This window comes from Myotis nattereri (assembly GCF_964212035.1).
Source record: "Myotis nattereri genome assembly, chromosome: 12".
NCBI lineage: Eukaryota > Metazoa > Chordata > Mammalia > Chiroptera > Vespertilionidae > Myotis > Myotis nattereri.
This window is the reverse complement of record NC_138087.1, coordinates 78,926,524-78,949,097: the sequence shown is the minus strand read 5'-3', so window position 1 is coordinate 78,949,097 and position 22,574 is coordinate 78,926,524. Positions and strand designations below refer to the sequence as shown.

The window sequence follows — 22,574 nt, the reverse complement described above, 5'->3', positions numbered from 1 at the left end:
TCCCTCCTCTTCATCCTGCCCTGGCCCTCCCTCGCCTCCGTCCTCAGAGCGTGGAGGCAGGGCAGCCTGGAGGCAGGTGGGTCTGGGTTGAGTCCTCCTGCTCTCCTCCAGGCTGTGGGAGCTGGGACAAGTGGCTCACCTTCTCTGAGCCCCACTCTCTCATCTGTGAAATGGGCATCCTATTTTTTGTCTCTGGAACTACGGGGGCTCCTGTATTAAATAAACTAAACTCAGATCCATGAGCCCTGGACATTTAACAAATGGTGGTGTTGCCATCACGAAGGGCCAGGGTGAGACTGGGGAGGAAGGCAGAGAGGGCAGGGGCGAAAGAGGAGTCGGTCCCTCTGCTCCGCAGGGCTCGCCTCTGCTGCAAGTCTCCTGGGCTGCAAGTCCCAGGCTCCATAAAAAATTAACAGCCCAGCAGAGGGCAGGGTTCATAGGTCACAATATGAACCCTCGAGCCCCCAGGGTTGCACAAGGGGGCCTGTTCCGCCCATTGCAGGGCCTCCCAGTGGGGCCCCGGAGAGATGGGTGTGGAGGGCCTGGGACACCCTTCCCCCACTTCTCTCCAACTGCCTCAGCCTCCCCTCCGCCCAGCCTGAAATTCCACCAGCAGAGACGTCTGTGGTGTCAGCCACCTGCACCCTAAGAAAGGCTTTTGCATTTGTAAATCGTTGGGAAGTCAAAAGAAGATGATTCCGCCACCTGTGAAAATTATGTGAACTTCAAATGTAAGTGTCCATCAAGCAACTAACTCCATTGGTCCGCGTGCTGACTGCGGCTGCTCTGGTGACGCAATGGCGAGGGGGGTCGTTTCGATAGAGACTCTATGTTCTGCGAAGCCCAAACTATTCACTACCTGGCCCGACAGAAAATGCCTGCAGACTCCCGGTTGAAAAGAAACCAGCTCTGCAGGTGCACGTGCTCTGGGGAAGATCCCATCGGGCTGCTGGGCTGGAGTCAGGAGTTGGACTGGCCTAACCTTTAACCAGTCACCTATCAGGCAAGGCACCAGGGCCCGTCTCCTCGCTGAGCGCCTTTTCCCCATCTGCAAAATGGGCACAGCGATTTCCTCTCTGTTTACCCCATATTGCCGGGACAGTCCGATCGCCATGGACCCCTCAAGAAGAAACGACAGACGGCTGCCCTTGTCATCGACCCGATGAGAGCCTGGGGGTGCCAGGGGAGGTGACAGTGCCACACGGAGCCCGTGGTGCAGGGAGAAAGGATCCTTCCTCTCCAAACCACGTGCAGAAAAGACAGCCTCTATCCAGGGGCAGCTGGCGCAGGGTGGTGGGTCGCTGACGCAGGGGTGCCGCCAGGTCAGGAAGGAGGGCGGGGACGGGGAGGGGGGGAAGCCACGCTGGGACTCAGACCCTGTCCCCGCACACTGGGGACACGTCAGTGCACACTAGGTGTCCTTATCCTGTCCCTCCCCGACTCACTCCGCAAAGCCAAAGTCCCTACAGCGGCCCGAAGGCCACAGGACCTGCGCCTTTCGGATGGCACCTCCCTCTCCCCGACCCCTCACCTCCTATCCAGCCTCCCTACCTGCAGCCTCCCACCTCCTGGTCAGACCTCCCCCACCAAGAACCCACCCGCCCGAGAGCCCGCTGTGAGCGGGTCCCTCTGCCAGGAACACCCTTCCCAGATGTCCGCCGGCTTCCTGCCTCACTTTCTCCAGGCCTCAGCTGAAACACTGCCTTCTCACGAGGCCCACCCTGGCTGGTCTGTTAAAAACTGCCCCCTAGCCCTGGCCGGTTTGGCTCAGCAGATAGAACACTGGCCTGTGGACTGAAGGGTCCCGGGTTCGATCCTGATCAAGGGCACATACCTCGGTTGCAGGCTCCTCCCGGGCCAGGGCCCTGGCTGGGGGCTTGCGGGAGGCAACCAACTGCTGTGTTTCTCTCACATGGATGTTCCTCTCTGTTTTTGCCTCTCTCTTCCGCTTTCTCTAAAAATCAGTGGGAAAATACCCTCGGGTAAAGAAAGATGAACAAAAACACGACAAAACCAAACCAAACAAAAAAACCCCTATTGCTATCCGGGCAATGCCTTTCCTTCTCATGTAATTCTCCCCCCCCCCCCGGCCCTATGGGGGGTTGGGTGGCTCCTGTCCTATTCATATTTTTGGACGAGGGCCACCCTACCCAGAGCGAGCCAGGCTGCTGGGCTCCTAGTCCAGTGCCCCTGGACAGAGGGTGGATTTCTACAGCCCCTCCTTATCAAGCAAAGAACTGGATGAAGAAATCGAGCTGGTTAAAAACAAGCGTTTTTATGATTACACATACACACCCCGGGGCCGGGCGACAGTGCAGGTGTGGGCACGTGGCAGCTGCTGCCAGCCCCAGGGCCTGCCCCTGCCCCTGCCCCGGGCTGGCCTGGATGCTGTGTCCTACCCAGCCCAGGCCCCTGGGTCTTGGGGCAAGCCTGGGGGCGGTCAGGCCTGCAGGCTTCACCCCATTTCTGCCTGTGGGCTCTGCCGCCTATGGGCAGCCTCTGTCACCGGCCTTCGGGCCTCCGCCCCCACGGGGAGTAGGGAGAGGAGGGGCAGCTCGGGGCCTGCTGTCCTGGGTCAAGGCTGCACGCGGGGTCGTGTTGACTGAAAGTCCGATGACGCATGGAGGCGGGAGAAGATGACGCCCCTTACGCAAGGGCCTGGGCGAGGGGGGTTATTCTAGCTCCTTCCCACCCCTCTCCGGAGGCTCCGGCTGGCGCAACAGCCGGGGGGGCCATGAGCCGCCCTCAGTAGGGGTAGGGGGACACGGCTATGAGCAGGACGTAGAGGCTCTGGCGGCGCGGGGCCGCGGCGCGCACGGTGAGCCGGTAGAGGCCGGCGCGGGTGAGCGCGCGGCGGGTGTAGACGGCGCCCAGGCCCGCGCGCAGGAGGCGCAGCTCGAAGGGGCTCCGCGGGTCGGGCTCCAGCACGCTGAGCTCCGTGCGGTTGGCGGGGACGCCGGCCTCCGAGAAGGCGGTCAGGCGGGCCACGTCGTGGTGGGCGCGCACCCCCAGGGGCAGCGGCAGCAGCTTGTACTGCAGCGTGGAGGGGCCGCCGGCGCTGCAGTCCTGCGAGCAGCGCCTGAAGCACGTCCTGGGGTGGGGGTGGGGGGGGACAAACGCACAGACTCGGTTGCCATCCAGCACTGCCTGCCCACACCCCCTCTTCCCCCCGCAGTTCGCCCCTGCGGCCACCCCCTGCTCCCCAAATGCCTTCTCTACAAGTACCACTGTCAGCCCATTGTAGAGATCAGCAAATGAAGGCCCAGGGAAGCCAGAGACATGCCCTTTCACACTGGGGCAGGTCCGTGCTAAGGCCTTGGCCAGCCCACCCCCCAGGGCAGCCCAGCAAGTGCAGCGGTGGTGGAAATGTGTTTGTGTTTGTGTGTCTGTGTATCTGAGTCCTGGGACTGTGTTTCTGGGTGGCGTTTGTGTGTCTGTGTGTGTTCCTGGGTCCAGGGCTGTGTGTGTGTTTATGTGTCCCCATATGTGTACATGGTCCCGCCTCCTGGCCCTCCGTCCTTGCCCAGCTCCAGCCTCTCCGGGTCCCCAGTGCTCCCTGCTCCTCTGACGCATCCCTCTAGGAATCAACCGTGTCCGGGCCAGCTGGCACCCAGCGTGTCCGCAGGCAGGTGCATGGCACGAGGGCACCCTGCCCAGTGGGCACAGAGGCGCTGCCCTGGAGTTCAGGCAGGGCTGACCCCACTGGTTGTAGGAGGGCCTGTGCCTGAGACGTGGCCTGGAGGAGGGGTCCAGCCTATAGGAGGCAGAGTGTAAGCTCCCAGCCCCCCACTCCCCAGCCAACTCAGCCCTTACCCGGGGCTGGAGCCCTGCCGGTAGGTGGCGGGACACGGCGTGTCCACACACTGGTAGCTGCCGCGGGTGTTGAAGCACATCTGGCCGGGCCCGCACTCGATGCCGTCCTCCTCGCACTCGTTGATGTCTGCGCGGGGAGGTGGGGAAGGAGAGAGCGGGGATGAGAGGATGGAGCAACGGGGATGGCAGAAGGCAGGCCCCAGGGAAGGCACGGGGGGCTGAGTGGGAGAGAAATGCCTGTGGAGGCGGGGGAGGTGGGCAACCTTCTCTCCTTGTCCCCGGCCAGCCTGACCCAAGACAGCCGTCCACAGGCCCCTGGCACCCCCATCTGCCCAGGGCATGGCGGTGGGCACCCTGGGAACCTGAGCCTGGGAGAGATGAGGCTGCCCTCAGACCCGGAGTGCCCACTGTCCATGGGCAGAGTGCCCGATCCTTGTCTGTGCCGGCGGGTGTCCCACCCTTCTCAGAGGACAGTCCCTGACCCCATGACAGAGAGGGAAGGACAGCGACAGGCGGGCAGGCAGGCAGACCCCCCACAGCCTGGCAGGGGAGCAGCATGGCCGGCCCGCCTGAGTGGCAGGGGGCATGCGCTGACTTGGGGGCTGGAGGGCTTCCCTGACCCTGCGCGCAGCAGCCGCCTTGCTGCGAGCACTGGCTCTGAGCCCACCTGCCTGGTTTCAACCCGGGCACTTAGGGGAGGCCTGTGTCAGCCCCACTCACCAGTAGGCTGCGGCTCAGAGAGGGGAAGTGAGTTGCCCAGGGACACACAGCAGAGCTGCGGCTGACCCCCAGGGCTTTGAGAGCCGGCCGAGGCAATCTCAGCTCCGCATGGCGTGCGGGGCCCAGCCGGCTGTGGGCTTGTCACCTGCCCCTCCCTCAGATCACCAGACGGTGGAGAAGGAGCTGGAGCGAGTGGGCGGCGTGAGGACGCCCCTGCCCACGAAGCCTGGCCCCTCGGCGTCTGGGCAGCAGCTCACCCTGGCAGTTCTTCCCACTGGGGAGGAGGCGGTAGCCCGAGGGGCAGAGGCACTGGTAGCTGCCGTCCGTGTTCCGGCAGGCGTGTTGGCACAGGCTCCGCACCCGGCACTCGTCCAGGTCTGGCCGGGGCATCGGTGGAGGCAGAGATACAGGCTGAGTCACAGACACCCCCGTGGCCACTCGCTTGCCCGCTGTGACTTAGGTGGCCCACGCCTTCTCCCTGCCCTGCCCCACCCGACTCTGGGTTCGGGGGTTAGCAGGGTCCGGGGCTTGGTGGACTCGGGGAGGGGGAGCTCCGTCCTGTCCACCTCAAGGCCTCGGGGGGTCCCACCGGTCTCTGTCCACCTCCTCGTGTCAGCCTGGAACACACTCCCCATCCTGCAAACCTCCCTCCCTGCGGCGCCACCTCCGTGCAGCCAGAGGACTGTTTCTCAAAGTGGGTTCCTGGGACACTAGGCAACATGTCCTGAGCTTAAATGGTTTGGAAAATCCCCCACCCCCTTCTGGAAGCCCCTTGCACACTCGCATGGCCAGGGCTCTGAGAGCGCCCCCCCACCCCACCCTGCACACCTGCCCACGAGCCCTGGGTTTCTGAACACGGGGTGTGGTGCCCACACACCTAGCCTGGGAGCCCGAGACAACAGAGTGGGGTGGGTCCACGTGGGGGGGTTGGAGCGTGGTCTTACCCATGCAGATGCCGTTCTGCCGGATGAAGCCCGGGGGGCACCAGGCGTGGCCCACGCTGCTCGGGGTCCTGGGGCGTGGCCTCAGGGAGACCCAGGCGTGGTAGGCGCCACCGGGGAGGAGGGCTCGGGGCCGCAGCCAGGGCACCAAGCGGCCCAGGTGGCTGACGGTGGTCACATTCTGGGCACTCCGCTCCATCGGGGTGCAGGCCTTGCCATCCGGGAGGAGGCTGTGGCCCGGGGGGCACACACAGCGGTAGCCGCCCTGGAGGTTTTGGCACTGGAAGGCACAGGTCCTGGGCAGCTGCAGACATTCGTTGATGTCTAGGAGGGGGCGGGGCAGAGGCCAAGGGAGGCTCAGGGCTCGCACAGGTGCCTGGCCTTCCCCAGAAGCCAGCTGCCTCCTCTCCCCCCCTCCCCCCATCCCCCCACTGCTCAGAGGCCTCAATCCCCCGCCCCCCAGCTCTGAGCTGAATCCCAGAGTCCAACCGTCCTGCATCCTCTCCCTTCAGGGTCCTGGGGAGGCCCTTCCTTCTTCCTAAGCTTCTTGGAGACCCACCCACGTCTCTCCACCCTCCTCCCCTTGGGCTCCCTGGGAAGGTGACTTGCAGGGCAGGGGTGAGGTCTGGGGGACAGCAGGGCAGGGGACCGGGCGCATGGCGAGTGCACGACAGCCCTGGCTGCATTTGGCTATTCCTGGAACATGGCTCTGTGGTGACCACTCCCTGCCTGTGAGCCAGCCGTGGTGTCCCGTACACACCCAGGCAGGGCAGGCCGGGGCCCTGGGTCCGGTACCCCCTGGGGCAGCTGCAGCGGTGCCCGCCTGGGGTGTTCTCACAGATCTGGTTGTAGTGACATTCGTCAGACTGCTCCAGGCACTCGTCCACATCTGGGGAGGCAGGGGTGTGGGCAGGAGCGGGGATGAGCCCCGAGCCCACCCCCAAGGGGCATCCCACGCCCCTGCACATCTGGGCCTCATCCTGCCCCCTCTCCGACTTCAGGGCCTCCCGCTCATACCAGCTCCAGAAGGTAAGGAGGTTATGGGTCCAAAACAGGAAAGGGGCTTTGGAGGAGTCTGGGGGTGGGCCGAGCTCTGCCCTATCTCTTGGTCCCTGAGCAAGTAATTCTCCCTCTCTGAGCCTGTGTCCTCCGCTGTACAGAGGGGTGGGCCTGGGCGGTGTGGCTCAGTGGTCGAACACTGACCTATGAACCAGGAGGTCAGGGTTCGATTCCCAGCCAGGGCACATGCCCAGGTTGCAGGCTCGATCCCCAGTGTGGGGCGTGCAGAAGGCAGCTGATCAATGATTCACTCTCATCATTGATGCTTCTGTCTCTCTCTCCTCCCTTCCTCTCTGAAATCAATAAAAATATGTTAAAAAAAAAAAAAAAGAGGGGTGGGACAAGACCTCTTCCTGGGCCATGGTGAGAAAATCGGATCACGCATGTGAAGGGCAGAGGGGCCTGGCACATGTTAGTGGGAGAAGGGAGGGAGGGCGGAAGGAAGGCGGGGCAGGGAGCTCAATCAATAGGGCGCTGAAGGCCCATGAGCCACTGAAGTCAACCGACTGCCTCTTCTGAGCTCAGTGCCGCCCGCTGTCCCTCCACGGATGGCCTCTGCTGGAGATCACGAGACCACGGAATGGGGGCAGGAAGGACCCTCGCGGTCACCCTGGCTGGGTGGCACCTGGGCATCATCTCACAGGCCAACTGCCCGTGACTCCCAGTGGCTGCGGGAGAAGCTGTGCTGAGGACTCAGAGGCTGTCTCTAGGCTGGGCCAGGGTCCAGCAGGGGGGACAGGGGAAGTGGCAGCAGACATGGCACATGTTCGCGGTCCCTGACCTGGTCCCCTGGTCCCCCTTCACTGGACAGATGGCAAGCCTGAGGCCCTGAAAGAAGACCCTTGTCAGAGATCCTCCAGGTGCCAGCAGCCAGGCCAGGCCCAACGCAGGCTCAGGCTCCCTCCCTGGCCTCGCTGTGCCGCTTGTCAAGAGGGTACCGTTTTCCCTGAAGGCCCAGGGACACAGTGCTCCCCGTCTGCTGAATCCTGGACAACCCCACACGTGCCCCTGTCACCTTCACAATCAGCCCCGTCGGCGGCCACCCGGAAGCCAGGCCCACAGTCGGGGAGGCAGCGGTAGGACCCCAGCAGGTTCACGCAGCGCTGTCCCTCCGGGCACAGGTCAGTAGGCCACGCACACTCGTCCACATCTGGGGGCGGACAGGGACAGGGGCCCCATGAACCCAGGCCCCCCAACCCCAACTCTGGTCTAGCCTCCCCACAAAGGCTAAGTCCCAGCCCCAGGAACCCCAGGGACAAAGGTCCTACCCCTCCTGTTAGCTCTGTCACCTTGGCACCCCCACAAACACAAAGCCCCCCCCCCCCCCACCCCGCCCCGGGACCTGAGGGCTGCATCTGATGGGAGGTTTTGGACAATGCCCTATGGGCACCCAACGAGATGCAGCAATGCCAGGTCCTGATGGTGGGAGTGGGGGGACACAGATCCGGGGGTCAGCGTCCGGACAGTGTCTCAGGGTCAGATTTGGTGTCTAGCACCTAGGCCGAGGGGACAGGCGGAGCCAGCAGGGGAGGCAGGGGTCAGCTCACCTCCAACCCCAGGTGACTAGAAACGGCTGCCGCGCGAGGGGAAGCTGGCAAGGCTGTCAGGCTCAGCGGGTACGAGCGCCCTGAGCCCGGGGGGCCATGTGTATGTCTCTGGGGACCCCCAGCACCCCTAGCACTTGAGCCTCTCCACCTCGGCCCTCATCACAGGAAGTGCCAGCAGGAACAGGGCATCAGAACACCCTGCTGGCATCCAGTGACCCCCGGAACAAACCATCCCCTCGGTGACCCTAGTACAGCGGTTCTCAACCTGTGGGTCGCGACCCCTTTGGCGGCCGAACGACCCTTTCACAGGGGTCGCCTAAGACCATCCTGCATCTCAGATATTGACATGATGATTCATAACAGTAGCAACATGGCAGGTATGAAGTAGCAACGAAAATAATTGTATGGCTGGGTCACAACATGAGGAACTGTATTTAAAGGGCCAGAAGGTTGAGAACCACTGCCCTAGAACGACCCCCCCACCCCCACCCACTCACACCCGGGCCAGGTCCCAGGAGAGCCTGTGCGCGGGGCCACCCACCTCTGCAGTGCCTGTCGTCCCCGGCCAGGGCGAAGCCAGCCAGGCAGGCGCAGGAGGAGCGGCCAGGGGCGTTGTGGCGGGAGTGGGAGCAGGGGCTGGGCCCACGGGCGCACTCGTCCCCGTCTGCGGCGGGACAGCTGGTGGGCTGCACGCACAGGCCCTCCTGACAGCTGCCCGACGGCGCGCCCAGCCCAGGCTGAGGGACCTCCCTCCCCTCTGCCCGGGCAGGGACAGGGTGCTCACCCGCGCAAAACTCTCCCTGGGAGTCCAGCTCAAAGCCCTCGGGGCAGCCTTCATTCTCTTCTGCAGGGCAAAGAGGACAGGCCTTGAGGACACAGGGTGCAGGGACAGAGCGGCCCTGGCCGTAGCCCCGGCGCGTCCTTCCCTCCCGCCAGCTGGGCCAGGCCGAGGCGCCCTCAGCCTCTGTCCTGAGCCAGGCCGGCACCCAGCGTCAGCGAGCCCACTCCCAGCCCAGGCCTTGGCTGTGGGCCGTGTCATGAGGGGCTCACGCGGGCTGGCCCGACCGTGGCTGGCAGACACCGAGATCATTGCTAAGTACAAAGCAGGAGACCGCACAGGCGAAGCTGCGGTCCTGACAAAGCAGAGGAGGGGCCTGGCCTCTGCCGGGGTAAGTGAGCATCGGACAGGGCAGCGAGCCCGAGGCAGGGTGGGCGCAGACTGTGTTCTGGGGGCGGGAGACCGGACTGCCTTAGCGATCGGAGGGACAGCACCCTTGATGAAGCAGCCAGTGGGTGCCAGGTGGGGGTCACAGAGACAGCACCTCTACTCCCGCACCCTGCAAGGCAGGCGATGCCAAGCCCATTTCACAGATGGGCACACGGAGGCCTAGGGAGGGCCAGGCTCTGCCCCCAAGGTCTCACAGCCCTGGAGTGGGGCGGCTGGGTTTGAACCAGGGTCTGCCTGATGTCAAAGCTATGCTTACCATGGCCCCATGTTCAAGGTTAAACCATGCTCACAGGCACATTTTTAGCCCCCCAGTGAGTGAGACTATATGCCGTGTTCACACAGGCCACCAGGGGCTCGAAGAGGGGCTCCCAGGCCCCTGGGTGGGGTCTCTGGTGCCGGCACCTTGGGAGGAGGGTAGGGATGACTCAAGTCTTGACCCATCAGCATGGGGGTGGTGTGGACCTTGACCTTGAGGCCCGAGGGTTTGAACAGGAGTGGCCTGGACAGCTGTGCCCTGTTGGGGTGTGGATGGATGACGGGAACAGGGGGTGAGCTGTTTCAGTCCTGAGTCTCTGGTCAGGGGGTGCAGGCGGTGGGCTGTCGCCTGGGCCTTCAGCCAGGTGCACTCGAGGCTGTCCCCACTGTGAGCTGGGGCGTGGGGTGGGGACAGGGCAGGGCCCTCACCGGCTTGCAGGGCTGTGGTGAGCTGGAAGCGCAGGGCCTCAGCCGCAGGGTCGAAGGCCGCGCTGACAGCCGAGGCCTGCAGGTGCTGCACCAGCTGGGGTTGCGGGCCCCGAGCCGCCTCGTACTGGATGCTGTGGTTGCAGCGCAGGGACACGGGCCGGCTGTCCTGCAGGAAGCGCTGCGTGGAGCCCACGAAGAGCTGGCCGGGGCCCGTCTGCACATAGTCCTCCTGGAAGTCCTAGCAGGGAAGGGGGGAGGGAGAACATCTGGAATTGCAACTTCCAAACAGCGCTGCCTCCCACCACTGGGCAACCTCGGGCAGGTCACAGGGCAGGTCACAGGCAGTCTTGCTATGGGACTGGAGAATGCCCCCAGGGGCCAAGAGGCTGGGCCCAGAGTATCTTCCTACTCGTCCCCCCTGAAGTCCAAGGCTAGGCCACGCCCCAGCCCCTGCTGGGGAGTCAGGATGGCCACAGGCAGGACATCCCACTGACTCTCACGCACCCCTCTGTGCACCCCGGGCTCGCCCGCACCTGCGCTCGGAGATCTGCGTCAGCCAGGCTCTCGGGGATGACGCCATGGACCGCCACGTCCAGGAGCAGAAGGCCGTCGGGATCCAGGCCCCGGGCCACCTGGGTCATTGTAAGCAGCTCCCCTGCAACCCAGCCCCGTCCAGCCGGGAGTCACCACAGGGGAGAGGCCCTGGGCTCGGGCCCCAGTCCCCCCTGGCCCACCTGGGGGAGCCCCCATGCACCTGTAGAAAACTCCATGTGCGACTCCTGCCGGAAGCTGCCCCCCGTCAGGGAGTGGCCGTTCATGGCGTCGCCATGCTCTCCGGCCAGTGCCCAGTAGATGGGGGCGATGGTGACCACGAGTACCCGCATCAGAGGCCCTGGATGGGGGGCGGGAGGGTGGAGAGGCCAGATGCTGAGGGCAGCCACTCTTCTTCCTGCTCAAGGTCCCTCTGTGACTCCCTATGGCCCCCAGGAGCGCTTGGCCCCAAGATTCCCTGGACCAGTGATTGGATCAGACCCAAGTGGCAAAGCCCAATAGCTCCGTCTTGGAGGGATTGTGAAATGAGCAGAACATTTATACAAAGACGCGCATGGAACTTGTTGACATTTAACTCGGTTCCACACATCACCATGGAGCCTGGACCTGCACAGACCACCTCTATGGGGGCGCTGGGCCGAGTTGAAAATGAAACAAGTGCACCCCCTTGCTGCTGTTTTATTTGGGGGTTCCGGTTGGCTTGGACTCGGCTCTTAGAGGTGGCTGGATTTCCTCTGGGAACCGGGCCTAGGGCAGAACCGGAACCCAGGCTTTGCCTCCTCCTGCCTCTAGCACGGGCGGCTGGTCCCCCTTACCCACACTCGCAGGGAGGTGGCCGATGCTGCTCCGGAAGGTGGTGACCCCTGAGCGCGCCTCCTGCTGCACACTGGCGTTGAGAGTGGCCACGCCCAACTCCTGGCCATTGATCACCCCGATCATGCTGCCCCGGCCCCCCCGGGGCTCCCCTGGGAGGAAAGAAGAGAACAACTGTGACATTACCCGCCTCTGTGCCCTCAGTATAAGCAGCTACTGTACCTGTTTCCTGAAGGAGGAATCTGAGGCTCAGAGAGGTGAAGTAACTTGCCCAAGGGCACCCAGCTGAGGGGCGATGGTACCAGCTTTGAATTCTGGCTCCGCCATCGCCTTCCTGGAAACTTGGCCTAGTCAGGCCTCCAAGCCACACTTGAGTTGGCTTGTCTATCAAATGAGGGGGTGGGACCAAAGATGTGCCCCAAACCTGTTGGCATGCTGGAGGAGCCAGGCTGAGGGGCAGGGCACTGAGCCAGATGCTGAATGCCACCACCGGAATGTCCCCCATTCCAACAGTGGCCCTGGCTCCAGCCGCCCTGCAGCGGACCTGGCTGGCAGGTGGATGGGGGGCGTGGGGGGGCCGGAGGTCTGGGTTTGGAGGAGCCGCCAGGCTGTCTGCAAGCAGACGCTCTTCCGCACTAATCGGCTGGACGGCGTGGGCACAGGGGCCGCTTCCTCTGGCTAATGGGCCAGATGCCTCATTCGGCAGATGGCATTCCAGGGGGAGAGAGACAGAAGGTAGCCTGCCTCGGCGCTCACCAGCTCTCCGGGGAAATTAGCAACAAATTGCCCACGATCTGTCCAAAAACATAACATCAACCAGAACCGCCAGGCTCCTAATCGGGTGAATTCGGGGCTGGTGAATGTTGGAGTCCAGGAAGTGGCGCCGTGTCCTGCAGCCCACAGCCGGGGTCTGGGGAGATGACGCCCAGCAGGGATGTCTCTGGTCAGTACCTGCTGCCCCGAGTTCATGGCAGGGCCAGGAGGAGGCATGAACCGACCCTTGGCCTTGTCATGAGGGGCTGAGGCAGAAAGTGGGAGCTGCAGGTAAGAGAGCAACAGCATGGCCCCTGGGAGCTTTAAAAGGGGGTGGTGGGGGGGGGACTGGAGGACAGGAATGACAAGCCACTGGCCACTTTCTCAGACACAGAGTGACTCAGCAGCCTCGTTTCCCACAAGGCCAGGATGGGCCCCCCAAGACTCATGGAAGAGGAGGGAGAGAAGACAAGTCCATAGCGAGGGGGCCTCAAAGCCTTTGCACACCATTTACCTTCAAGCGATGCCGCTTGAAGAATTTTTTTTTTTTCCCCTTGAAGAAATTTATCCTGTAGAAAGATTCGGGCCAGCACACAGGGTGTGCACACAGTGTGGTTTTTGGGGGCGGGGGGGCATTGGGAACAAACCTGTGGCCTATTCCACAAAGCCGGCAGCAATGACGCTGGGAAACGCTGCCATGGAATGGCATGGAGCCATGAAGAGGGTGTGGACGGGGCTCACTGTCATGGCGTGCCGTTCGACGCCCGGGAGCCACGGCAGGTCGTAAAGACGCCTGTCCGTGTGATCTCAGTCGTAGAAAGAAAAGCCTCTCTCTTTATATTTGGAGAAAAAGAGGGTAGAAAGATATACCCCAAATAACCACAGCCAAAGCCATTGTGGTCATTGCATGGTGAGAGATGATTGATCATTCCTTTTTCTTCGCATATTTTTCTAAATTACCAGGCCTTTCTACAACGAACATATATGAAGTAAAAAGCAGTTGTTTCCATTAAAAAGGTAAGGAGACCCTGCCCGCATGGCTCAGTGGTTGAGCACCGACCTATGAACCAGAAGGTCACAGTTCGAGTCCCCGTCAGGGCACATGCCCAGGTTTTGGGCTCGATCCCCAGTAGGGCGCGTGCAGGAGGCAAGCGATCAACGATTGTCTCTCATCACTGATATTCCCGCCCCCCCCCCTTCCCTCTCCTTTCCTCTCTGAAATCAATAAAAATATCTTTTAAAAAATATCAATAAAAAGGTAAGGAGGCCATGATGCCCCCCTAAAAAGGTTTGTTGGGTTTTTCTAAATGGCGGCAGAGTAAGTGGGTTTCAAGTGGCAAAGTGTCAAGTCCCGGTTCTAAGTGGTCCCCAGCTGCTGCCTGGAACAGGGTTCTGTGGGGAAGGAACCTGCATCGTGTGCAGCGATCGATTAGTGATGTCTGCCATGGACGGGGCCGGAGATACAGAGCCACAAATGTGGAGTATTTACAGAAACAACAGACGCCCAGAAATAATACCCAGCGGCTTTCCACCAGTCAGGCGGGGCCATGCTATGGTTTCTTGGGATAGTCATCTTCTCCGTTTTAGAGTCTGGGCTGCCCCGCGGGAGAAGGACGCTGACTGAGGAGGCCGACCGGCAGGGGTGGTGCCGCTGGGAGCAGCAGTGGTTCCTGGGCACCCACCCGGCCAGGCAGAGCTGCAAAGTGTCCAAAGAGAGGACCTGGGTCTGTGCCAGGGGAGCTGGAAGAGCCCGAGTCCCTGGTCCGACAGGAGCTGCGAACACGGAGCATCTCAGACCCTCGGTTCTCTGCACAGGGAAGGGCAGACACCATGACCCACAAGGCTCTCCCAGCTGCTTCGTTCAATGTTTGTGACTCTCAGCCAAGAGAAGAGTCGGGGACCTAGCAGGGCAGGGGGCCAGGTCCCCCACAAACCACACACAGATCCCCATTTCGCAGGAGATCCCACCTTGGCCCACAGTCTGGGCAGGGACGCCTCGTACCTTTCACAACCAAGGACGCTCGGGCTGTGGCAGAGCCCATGAGGTTGTGAGCGACACACTCGTATGTGCCTGTGTCCCTCGTCTCCACTCGCTCCAGCCACAGGCTCCCATCCGGCAGGGTCCGCAGCCGCCGGCCGGCCCGCAAGGGCTGCCCCGCACGCAGCCACTCCACCGTGGGCGCCGGCTCACCAATGGCCTGGCACCGCAGGGCCACGTCGTCCCCGGATCTCACTGTCACGTCCTGGGGCTCCACCTGGAACACCGGGGCGCCTGTGGGAGGCCCAGGCAGTTTTTAGGAACATTTTATTCCTTTCAGATATTCAAGCTCATTTCAGCAGAATAGAAAGCATAGAGGCAGAAAGGCAGAGAGAATCACAGATGATCCCCCAGGCCAATGCCCTTCCCGTATTGCCTTCTAGACACTGTTTCCTTGTGGGAATGTGACCATAGTGCCGGTGTGGCTCAGTGGCTCACAGTTCGATTCCCGGTCAGGACACATGCCCGGGTTGCGGGCTTGATCCCTAGTGTAGGGTGTGCAGGCGGCAGCCAATCAATGGTTCTCTCTCAGAACTGATGTTTCTATCTCTCTCTCCTTCCCCCTTCCTCTCTGAAATCAATAAAAATATATTAAAAAAGAAAAGAATGTGACCACCATGTCCTCCTCCCTCCCTCCTCCCTCCCTCCTCCCCCCCTCCCCCCCTTCCTTCCCTCCATTCCTTCCTCCCGTTCTAGCATAGATCATGACTCCGTTTCATGTCCCTGAATGTTCATCTCCGGGTGCCACACAGTGTTGCGTGGTTGGCTCCAGCATGGCTCCCTTAGCCGCGCCCTATCGTAGGACATTCGGGTGGTTTCCAAAGAAAGGGTGACCCTCGCCGGTGCTGCCTGTATTTGATGCCACATGAAACGGGCAGACGCGGCTCTGTCCCTGGTGAGCGCTTCTCACCAGGTCACTGCTTCACCCTCGGTTTCTCATCCAAGACGGCCCCCTAACCTCAAGATCCTTAGCGACATCGGCAAAGGTCCTTCCTCCAGACACGGTCGCCCTCCCGGGTCTGGGGGGTTAGGACGGGGCCATCTTTGGGAGCCATTTAGGAGCCGACCATGGGAAGTGTCCCCTGAAGCTGAACACGCGTGTGGTGTGTGACCCAGCAGCCCCCCCCCCCCCTCCGGGGTCAATGCCCGGCAAGAGATGCCTGTGCGTGTTCACCACAGACGTGCATGAGAACGCCACCCCCGCACTGTCCCAGCCGCCCCAACTGGAGCCTCCCTGTGCGACACACACACATTCTGGTTGACCACACTGTGGAGAGGAAATGCAGCCACAGACATGAGTACACTAACCCCCTGGGCAGTCTCCCCGACACGCCTGTGCCCCAGGAGCGTGACACGGAGCACGTGACGGGGTTCGCCCCATACAAGCCACGGCCTTGGCGCAGCTTTCCCTGGATGCCCACTCACACCGTCCGCCCAGGGCCCCGAGCGGGGAGGCGGGCACTCACTCTGCAGCAGGAGGACCACCACTTTCTCCACAGAGCCCATCTCATTCTCTGCCAGGCACTGGTACCTCCCTGAGTCGCCCATCTGCAGGTGGGACAAGAGGAAGACACGGTGTTCAGCAGGACGTGCGGGGAGGAGCAGCTGGGCATGGAAAGGGGTGTCTGGAACCAGGCCCATCTAACCAGGAAGAAGCTTAGAGTCTAAACCAGCCAGGGGCTCACAGACTCCTCACAATGTCACATGAGAGGGGCCTTCGTGGCCACTTGTCAATAGACATCCAAAGCGAATCCATCCCCTTTCACTCCTGGAACCTGGGGGGCGGGGAGGGGAGGATGAGGCCATGGACTCGCTGGGGAGTTGCGTGCGGCAAAGATGACTTAGGGTGCCTCTCCCACACTGTGTACATTGAGGTATTATCACTATGGTGCACGCTGAGGGGCCCTTTTAGAAAGAAGAGGTCCATGATCGATAAGTGTGGGAATACTGATGAGCAAGAAGGCATCCAAGCGGCAGGCCTTCTCAGGGCGTTTACGGGCCCATTTGCACTGCCAGTTCCCCAGGGAGGAGGCGGGTGGCAGCATTTCCCCACTGAGTGGCAGGGAAGCTGTTTTCACAGGCATCCGCGACCATGGATGGTGACAGCTCACTTCTGAGTGGAAGCTCTGCCCCAGGACAGAGCTCAGGGGGCCTGTGGCCACAGTCCATGCCCAGAGATGGTACCACAGAAGCCGCTCCTGAGGGACTGTCCACCAGAGGGCCGCATTCAACACACCCTGCAAGGGTGACAGCCCTCTAGGACTGTCCACTGGGTTTTCTTCTCAGAATTCATTACTAGGTGCTGTTACCAGAATACACAGCAGAGGGCGCTATTGAAACACCCCCTGACTAGAGTGCTGTTCTCCGAATGTCCAAAGGGGGTGCTATTCCGCCTAATCCCATACTAATGTGCCACAGAACACGTGGATGCTACACAGACAAGGTCCCAGGACCAAACTGGAATTTCAACTGAATTACAAAACAATCACCCTGAAGTGAGTGATCAGAAGGCAGACACCTCCGTTTCCTGTGCTGAGTCATTCCCTCACGCTGGGGAGTGCATCTTTCTCCGGCAGACCATTGCTGCCCAGGAGGTTTTTGCTTTGCCCCAGGGGTGGGGGGCGGGGGAAGACAGTTGACCTACCCCCATGGTCGGCAAACTGCAGCTCTTGAGCCACATGCGGCTCTTTGGCCCCTTGAGTGTGGCTCTTCCTAAGCCTTAGGAGTACCCTAATTAAGTTAATAACAATGTACCTACCTATATAGTTTAAGTTTAAAAAATGTGGCTCTCAAAAGAAATTTCAATCATTGTACTGTTGATATTTGGCTCTGTTGACTAATGAGTTTGCGAACCATTGGCCTACCCTATTGGAAACACACCTAGCCCCGCTGTGTGGAGTTTCTGAGGACCATTAAGAGACTGAGAATCACCATTAGGCTCCAGGCGGAAGCAATTGCCCCACCCTGTTAGAAAACCTCTCACCACACCTGTGGACAATTGCCTGAGGGCTACTCAAGACTGAATCCAGCACTTCAGTCTGCAGGCAGAGGCCTCTGGATGCTTTGGGTCTTTGCCTGATCTAATTAGTCAGAAACAGCGTCTGACACTGTCCGGCTCTGGAGACTGAGAGGCATAGCTGATCTCAGACTCCTAGAATTCATTACCAGGGTGCTGTTCTCAGAATATCCACAAGTGGGCACTATTGCAACACCTGCCTGCACACAGTTAAAAGTGTAGACTTGGGGGTCAGACCCATATGGGACGACATCTCGGGTCTATGCTGAAGCCACTACTAGACATCACCATGTTTCTGGGGCCTCAGTTTCCCCATCTCTAAAATGGGGATAACAACTGCTAGGATTGTTGTGGCATCAAAAGAAATCACAGCCATCGGTGCCTGGTGCGTATATGGTACAGCCTCAGGTCATAGCAGCCATTATTCCTGCTGCGGTTACGGCTACCGCGCTGTCAGTACCAGTCCTATGATTATCACTTTCTAGGGACAGGCTCCCAAAGGGGCAAGATCAAGGACCCCTAAGATGAGCTTGACAGGAGTGAATCGTGGATTTCCGCTTGACCATGGGGCTTGGGACGCAGAAGGAAGGGGAGTGGGGGCTGCCCAGCGCACAGGCTTTGGAAACTGCATGAAGTAGGAGTCAGGAGAGCTGGGTATGCTCCTGCCTCGGGGGCTTCCTGGTTGTGGGCCTCTCTGAGCCTCGGTATCTTCCTCTGTAAAATGGGGCACTCTTACCCGTCTACCCTGCCCCATGGGGTTGTTGTCATTAATAACCTTTACTGTCATCACCGAGGGGCCAGTCACTCCTAAGTGCCTGGTAGGGGTCCTCGCACTGATTTCTGACTGTAAAGCTGTGAGGGAGAAATGATCGTTAGCCCCATCAAATGGGTGGTGTAGTTGAGGCACAGAGAAGTGAAGTCGCTGGCTGGAGGTCACCCTAGTGAGGGGAGGGGGGTGGAATCTCTGGACAACAGGCAGGAAAGCGCTTTGCAGACTGTAGAGGGTGGTGCCAACCTAGAGAACCCTTCTGAGCAGTCAGAAAAGGCCCAGGGCTGTCCCAGATGTCCCCTCCTAGAGCGCCAGGCCCCTCCTTGCCTCCGTCCTGCGGATGGTCAGCGAGCCATTCTGCAGCTGCTGCCAGAGTCGGCTGCCCCGCAGCGGAAGGCCGTCTTTGATCCAGTGGATGTCAGGCGCTGGGTCTCCGTGGACCTCACAGTCCAGGCGCAGGCTGCCCCCCACAGGTTCCACCAGGTAGGAGAAGGCTTCTCCTTGTAGGACAGGAGCCTCTGCACAGTGTGACATTGGACAAGGGGTCAGGGAGGAAGTTCCCTTCAGACTCAGCCTCCCGTAATCCTGTCCCCAGAGGCCTGTCCCCAGACCCCAGGAGGGCCGAGTACAGTCAACACATCAGGGCCGGCAAACAGCTCCCACATGATGGGTCAAGTGAAACAGACCGGCAGCGGCTGCCAGGAGCGCTGCTGAGAAAGATCTGAAGCCGAGTGGGAACAGTGTGGTGATTGATTAGTGATGTCTGAGGCAGGTGCAGGAGGGAAGGCAATGCAACGAGTGTCATATAGCCGCTCTCATGGACTAATTACCCCAGCTGCAGGGTGCCTGCTGGGGACTGTGGAAAACAAGGACCACGTGGCCACGAGGACACCTCTGCTGTCCACAGCGACACCAAAACGTCCCTGGTCCTCATCTCACTCCAACCTTAAACCGCTCGTGAATGGCTGTACCGGTTCCTCCCCTTCCTGGTTTCCTGAGGGTGACTCTACCAACAGCAGCCGCTGTGTCCTGGTGCCGGGGCTGCTCATGGCCCTCCGTCAAGCCCCACCCTACCCATCCTGAAGTTGAGCAAATTAACACATGGCCAGCACCGGTTACTGTGTCGCTGCTGGCTGCACAGGGGACCACGGGCGGGCTGGCAAGCTTCGTGTGTTTTCCTGCCAGAGTGCCCTGGCCCCCGGGCCTGCCTCCCACACGGGCCCTGTCTAGCGGCTCAGTCGGATCCTGCAGGCTGACCGGTCAGATCCCCATTCCACCTGCAGCCAGGCTGTCTGGGGGATTAAAAATCCCTCTGCTGGGCCGTGCCCCAGGGAGGCAGGGCTACTAAATCAGGGTGGACCTGGGCCTCTGAGTTTATGAAGTCCCAGGGGTGCTATGTACAGCCAGGGTGGAGAATTGCTAGTTCCAAGGTCAGGAGGCCAGTCTCAGAGGGAGTCCAGCCGGTCTCGAGCGAAAAGCCCAGGGCTCGTGCCTCACCCTTCACGTGGACGAAGCTGACAGCCTGCACGCGGCCCACTCTGTTCTCAGCCCAGCAGACGTAGGTCCCGCTGTCCTCCCTGCTGACCGCCACCCTCTGCAGCGTGCTGCCCCCGTCCAGTTCGGACACGCCCTCTGTGGCAAAGAAAGAGACCTCTCAGGGTGCCCTGAACTCCGGCCTGAGCACCCAACAGGTGCCTAGTAAAGACACAGAAATCGGTGGCCCTTCTCCCTGGGGGCGCCTGGTGAGGGGGAAGCACAGGCCGCCTTAGAGGATGTGTGTGAGGGGCCGCCTTTCTCGTTTCCGGGTCCACACTGTGAGCTGGGTGAGCGGTCAGGGCAGGTGTCCGGGTGCCTGTTCCCGTGGGCCTCTGCATGGACGCGGCGCCCGTGGACGCCTGCTATCTCCGCTTCACGGGAAGGAGCTGGGCTCAGAGAGGCTGGATCACTCGCCCCAGCTCCCACCCAGGAAGTTGGGGGTGGGAGGGGGTCTGAGGGGGGATAAAGCAGTCTCCTGGCTTAGGAGGGCGTGGAACGTCATTTTGCAGTGACTTTTTGCATTTCAGCGATTCGGCAGACATTTACTGAGCACCTACTATGCAGCCTTCAGGCCCCTAAACATCAGCTGGGCCCCGTAGGAGCCAGAGCCCTCAGGAAAGGGGTTTGCCGAGGGCCCGCAGTGGGCGCCGTGGCCCCGGGTGGAGCACAGGCCCACTCCTGGCCCGAGGTCCCCAGGGTGGAGTTTTTTTTGCAGGTGGCTTCTTGCCAGGTCTGACGCGTGACAAGTCACCTCTGGCCAAACACGGGTTTGTCCCAACCACGCTGCCCAGGGCCAAGTCTGGAGACCCAGGATCCAACGCACCGACTCACACCCTCTACCTCCCTGCCAGCGTGGGCTCCCCTGCTGGGCCTCCGCCGCCTCCCAGGGCCCCGTGCTGCCCGCCAGCCCGCCGCTGGCCCAGACCTGTGACTGGCCGGTCGTTGATGGTCCAGCCAATGCGGGGCGTAGGGCTGCCCCGGGCCGCACAGCGAAGCCACAGCCTGTCCCCAGGGCGCAGGCTGCGGTCCCCAGGCAGGGTGGTGAAGACGGGCAGCGCCAGGATGGTGAGGTGCACCCGGCGGCGGGCGCGGCCCACGGGGTTCTCGGCTGTGCAGGTGTAGGTACCAGCATCCTGGCTCTGTGGGCAAAGGGAGGGGTCAGCGAGAACTGCCTGCGCCCCCAGCCTGGGCCCCAGCAGGTTCCCACGGGGCAGCCAGCCAGAGGCGGCGAGCTGCCTGAGTCCCTCAGCTGGCACAGGGCTTGCTGCACCCCTGCGGCCCCGCAGCTTCCTCCTCCGAGCCCTGACCGCGCCATCACGGCAGTTTCCATTCACCGAGCGCCTACTCCGTGCCGAGCTCTGCGCTCAGAACTTGCCCTGGACCAGCGCCATCCACGCTAACACGGTCCCTCAGGAAGCTCCTGCTTTTGGCGACTTCTCCAAGAGGAAGCAGGGCCGGCGTCTCACCACTGCACCACCCGGCCTCCCGTGGGGCAGGGCCTGTGGTGCCCTGAGCCCCGTCCCCCCCACAGGTGTGTCTGAGCAGCCGCACATCCGGAGAGCAGCCCGTTTTGTAATTACAGAATCCGAGAAGTGCCGATGGGGAAGGGGGCGGGGTCCCCACCCGGGCGGGGTCCCCACCCGGGCGGGGTCCCCACCCGGGCGGGGTCCCCACCCCCGGTCAACATCAACACGAGGCTGAGGACAACCAGGCGCAGGCCGGGACGCAGAGCCATGGCCGTACCCTGCCCCCGTCCAGGCTCCCTCCCTCCCGGGAGCTCGTCAGGGGGTCCATGTTCAAATTATGGTTCTGCTTGGGAACAGCGTGACCTGGGGACACTCAGAGCCTCAGGGTCTTCATCGGCTCCCGGGGACAGCGACACCTGTCTTCCCAGGATCCTGGGCTGAGACTGCACAGCGCTCGGCATGACGAGCTGGGGGTGCAGCCGATGCTCACCGCTCCCCTTGTTGCCATGGCTGCCCTCTGTGCGCCAGGCCGGAGTCTCACCTCTGAGTTTCTCACCAGCAGCTGCCCGGATGGCTGGATGCTGAACTTGCCCTCAGCTCCGGACACAGGCTGGCCGTCCTTTTCCCAGGTGATGTCCGGCTCGGGGCTGCCCCGAGCGGTGCAGGGAAGGAGGGCGTGGGAGCCTTCGGTGGTGGCCAGGTCGGGGAGGCCGGTCTCGATCACGGGAGGAACTGTGGGGACAGGCAGGCCCACTCGGGGACTGGGGCTGGGTGAGGGTGGGCTGCTCCTGCCCCCGGGCCCTTGGCACACCCCTCAGTCCCTTCTTTCACCCCCATCTGCTGCTTCCACCAACTCTCTGGGCACAGACCATGGCCCATGGTCTGGACAATTGGGGGCTCGAGTTTTCAGAAGAGCTGTGAGAGGGTGGCCTCCTTGCACACACATGCACGTGCGCGTATACCACACTCAGACACATGCAGTGACCACAGCTTCCGGACAGAGGCCTCCCTGGCCAGGCTGCACGTGGGCACAGGTCCCTTCTGCTGGCGCCTTCCTCCCTGGGGAGGAGCTACGCGGGAGCAGGGGGAAGGGGGCAGGCCACTGGCCCGGCAGGCGTGGTGCCTGGCCCACTGGTGACGGTAGTGATGCTCCGAGGCGCAGGGAAGAGGAGTGCACTGGGCAAGGAGGCTGGGGAGGAGGCCTGGAGCCAGGCGCCCCTCGGGGCTCCCAGCCAACGTCCGACCCCAGCTGTGCACAGCCGCCCACAGGGACAGCCCCCAAGCCGCCCCCAGAGCTGGCGCTGGGTTACAGCAGGCCCGGCCCACACCGAACATTCCCGGCTGCCGTGCGGATGTGGGGCCAGCGATGCCTCCTCTATCTCTGGAGACCACCATCATCAGACTAAGGCGCGCACACGTGCAACGGCGCTGGTGCAGGAGAAGGGACAGAAGTGACTGTTGCTACAGGAACGAACAAGGGCTGGCGAGATTCATGTCCCATTAGAGGCTGGGAGTCAGGGGCACCGAGCTACCATCTGAAGTCAGACCTGGGCGCAACATTTTCTCCGAATTCCTTCTAGACCCACAGACGGTGCTGGGGTGCCCCTGGGGAAGACACAGGGATAACCCCCCTCCCTCT

The 22,574-nt window shown here is 61.8% G+C and overlaps 1 protein-coding gene across 1 annotated transcript in view; it reads right to left on the bottom strand.

Annotated features, from left to right (window-relative positions):
* Nucleotides 1–2,253: 2,253 nt before the first annotated feature.
* Nucleotides 2,254–22,574, bottom strand: part of HMCN2 (hemicentin 2) — a gene marked incomplete at its 5' end in the record, with an annotated part of 137,643 nt that continues 117,322 nt past the window's right edge. Inside the window, 18 exons of the mRNA XM_081102896.1 lie at nucleotides 2,254–3,091; nucleotides 3,814–3,940; nucleotides 4,791–4,910; nucleotides 5,478–5,798; nucleotides 6,235–6,363; nucleotides 7,549–7,683; nucleotides 8,622–8,744; nucleotides 8,865–8,924; nucleotides 9,993–10,230; nucleotides 10,526–10,647; nucleotides 10,747–10,884; nucleotides 11,360–11,509; nucleotides 14,113–14,382; nucleotides 15,615–15,696; nucleotides 18,261–18,451; nucleotides 19,431–19,565; nucleotides 20,395–20,608; nucleotides 21,477–21,667. Coding sequence (XP_080959022.1) covers nucleotides 2,746–3,091; nucleotides 3,814–3,940; nucleotides 4,791–4,910; nucleotides 5,478–5,798; nucleotides 6,235–6,363; nucleotides 7,549–7,683; nucleotides 8,622–8,744; nucleotides 8,865–8,924; nucleotides 9,993–10,230; nucleotides 10,526–10,647; nucleotides 10,747–10,884; nucleotides 11,360–11,509; nucleotides 14,113–14,382; nucleotides 15,615–15,696; nucleotides 18,261–18,451; nucleotides 19,431–19,565; nucleotides 20,395–20,608; nucleotides 21,477–21,667 — 3,092 coding nt within the window. The 3' untranslated portion in view covers nucleotides 2,254–2,745. The remainder of the gene's footprint in view (nucleotides 3,092–3,813; nucleotides 3,941–4,790; nucleotides 4,911–5,477; nucleotides 5,799–6,234; nucleotides 6,364–7,548; nucleotides 7,684–8,621; nucleotides 8,745–8,864; nucleotides 8,925–9,992; nucleotides 10,231–10,525; nucleotides 10,648–10,746; nucleotides 10,885–11,359; nucleotides 11,510–14,112; nucleotides 14,383–15,614; nucleotides 15,697–18,260; nucleotides 18,452–19,430; nucleotides 19,566–20,394; nucleotides 20,609–21,476; nucleotides 21,668–22,574) is intronic.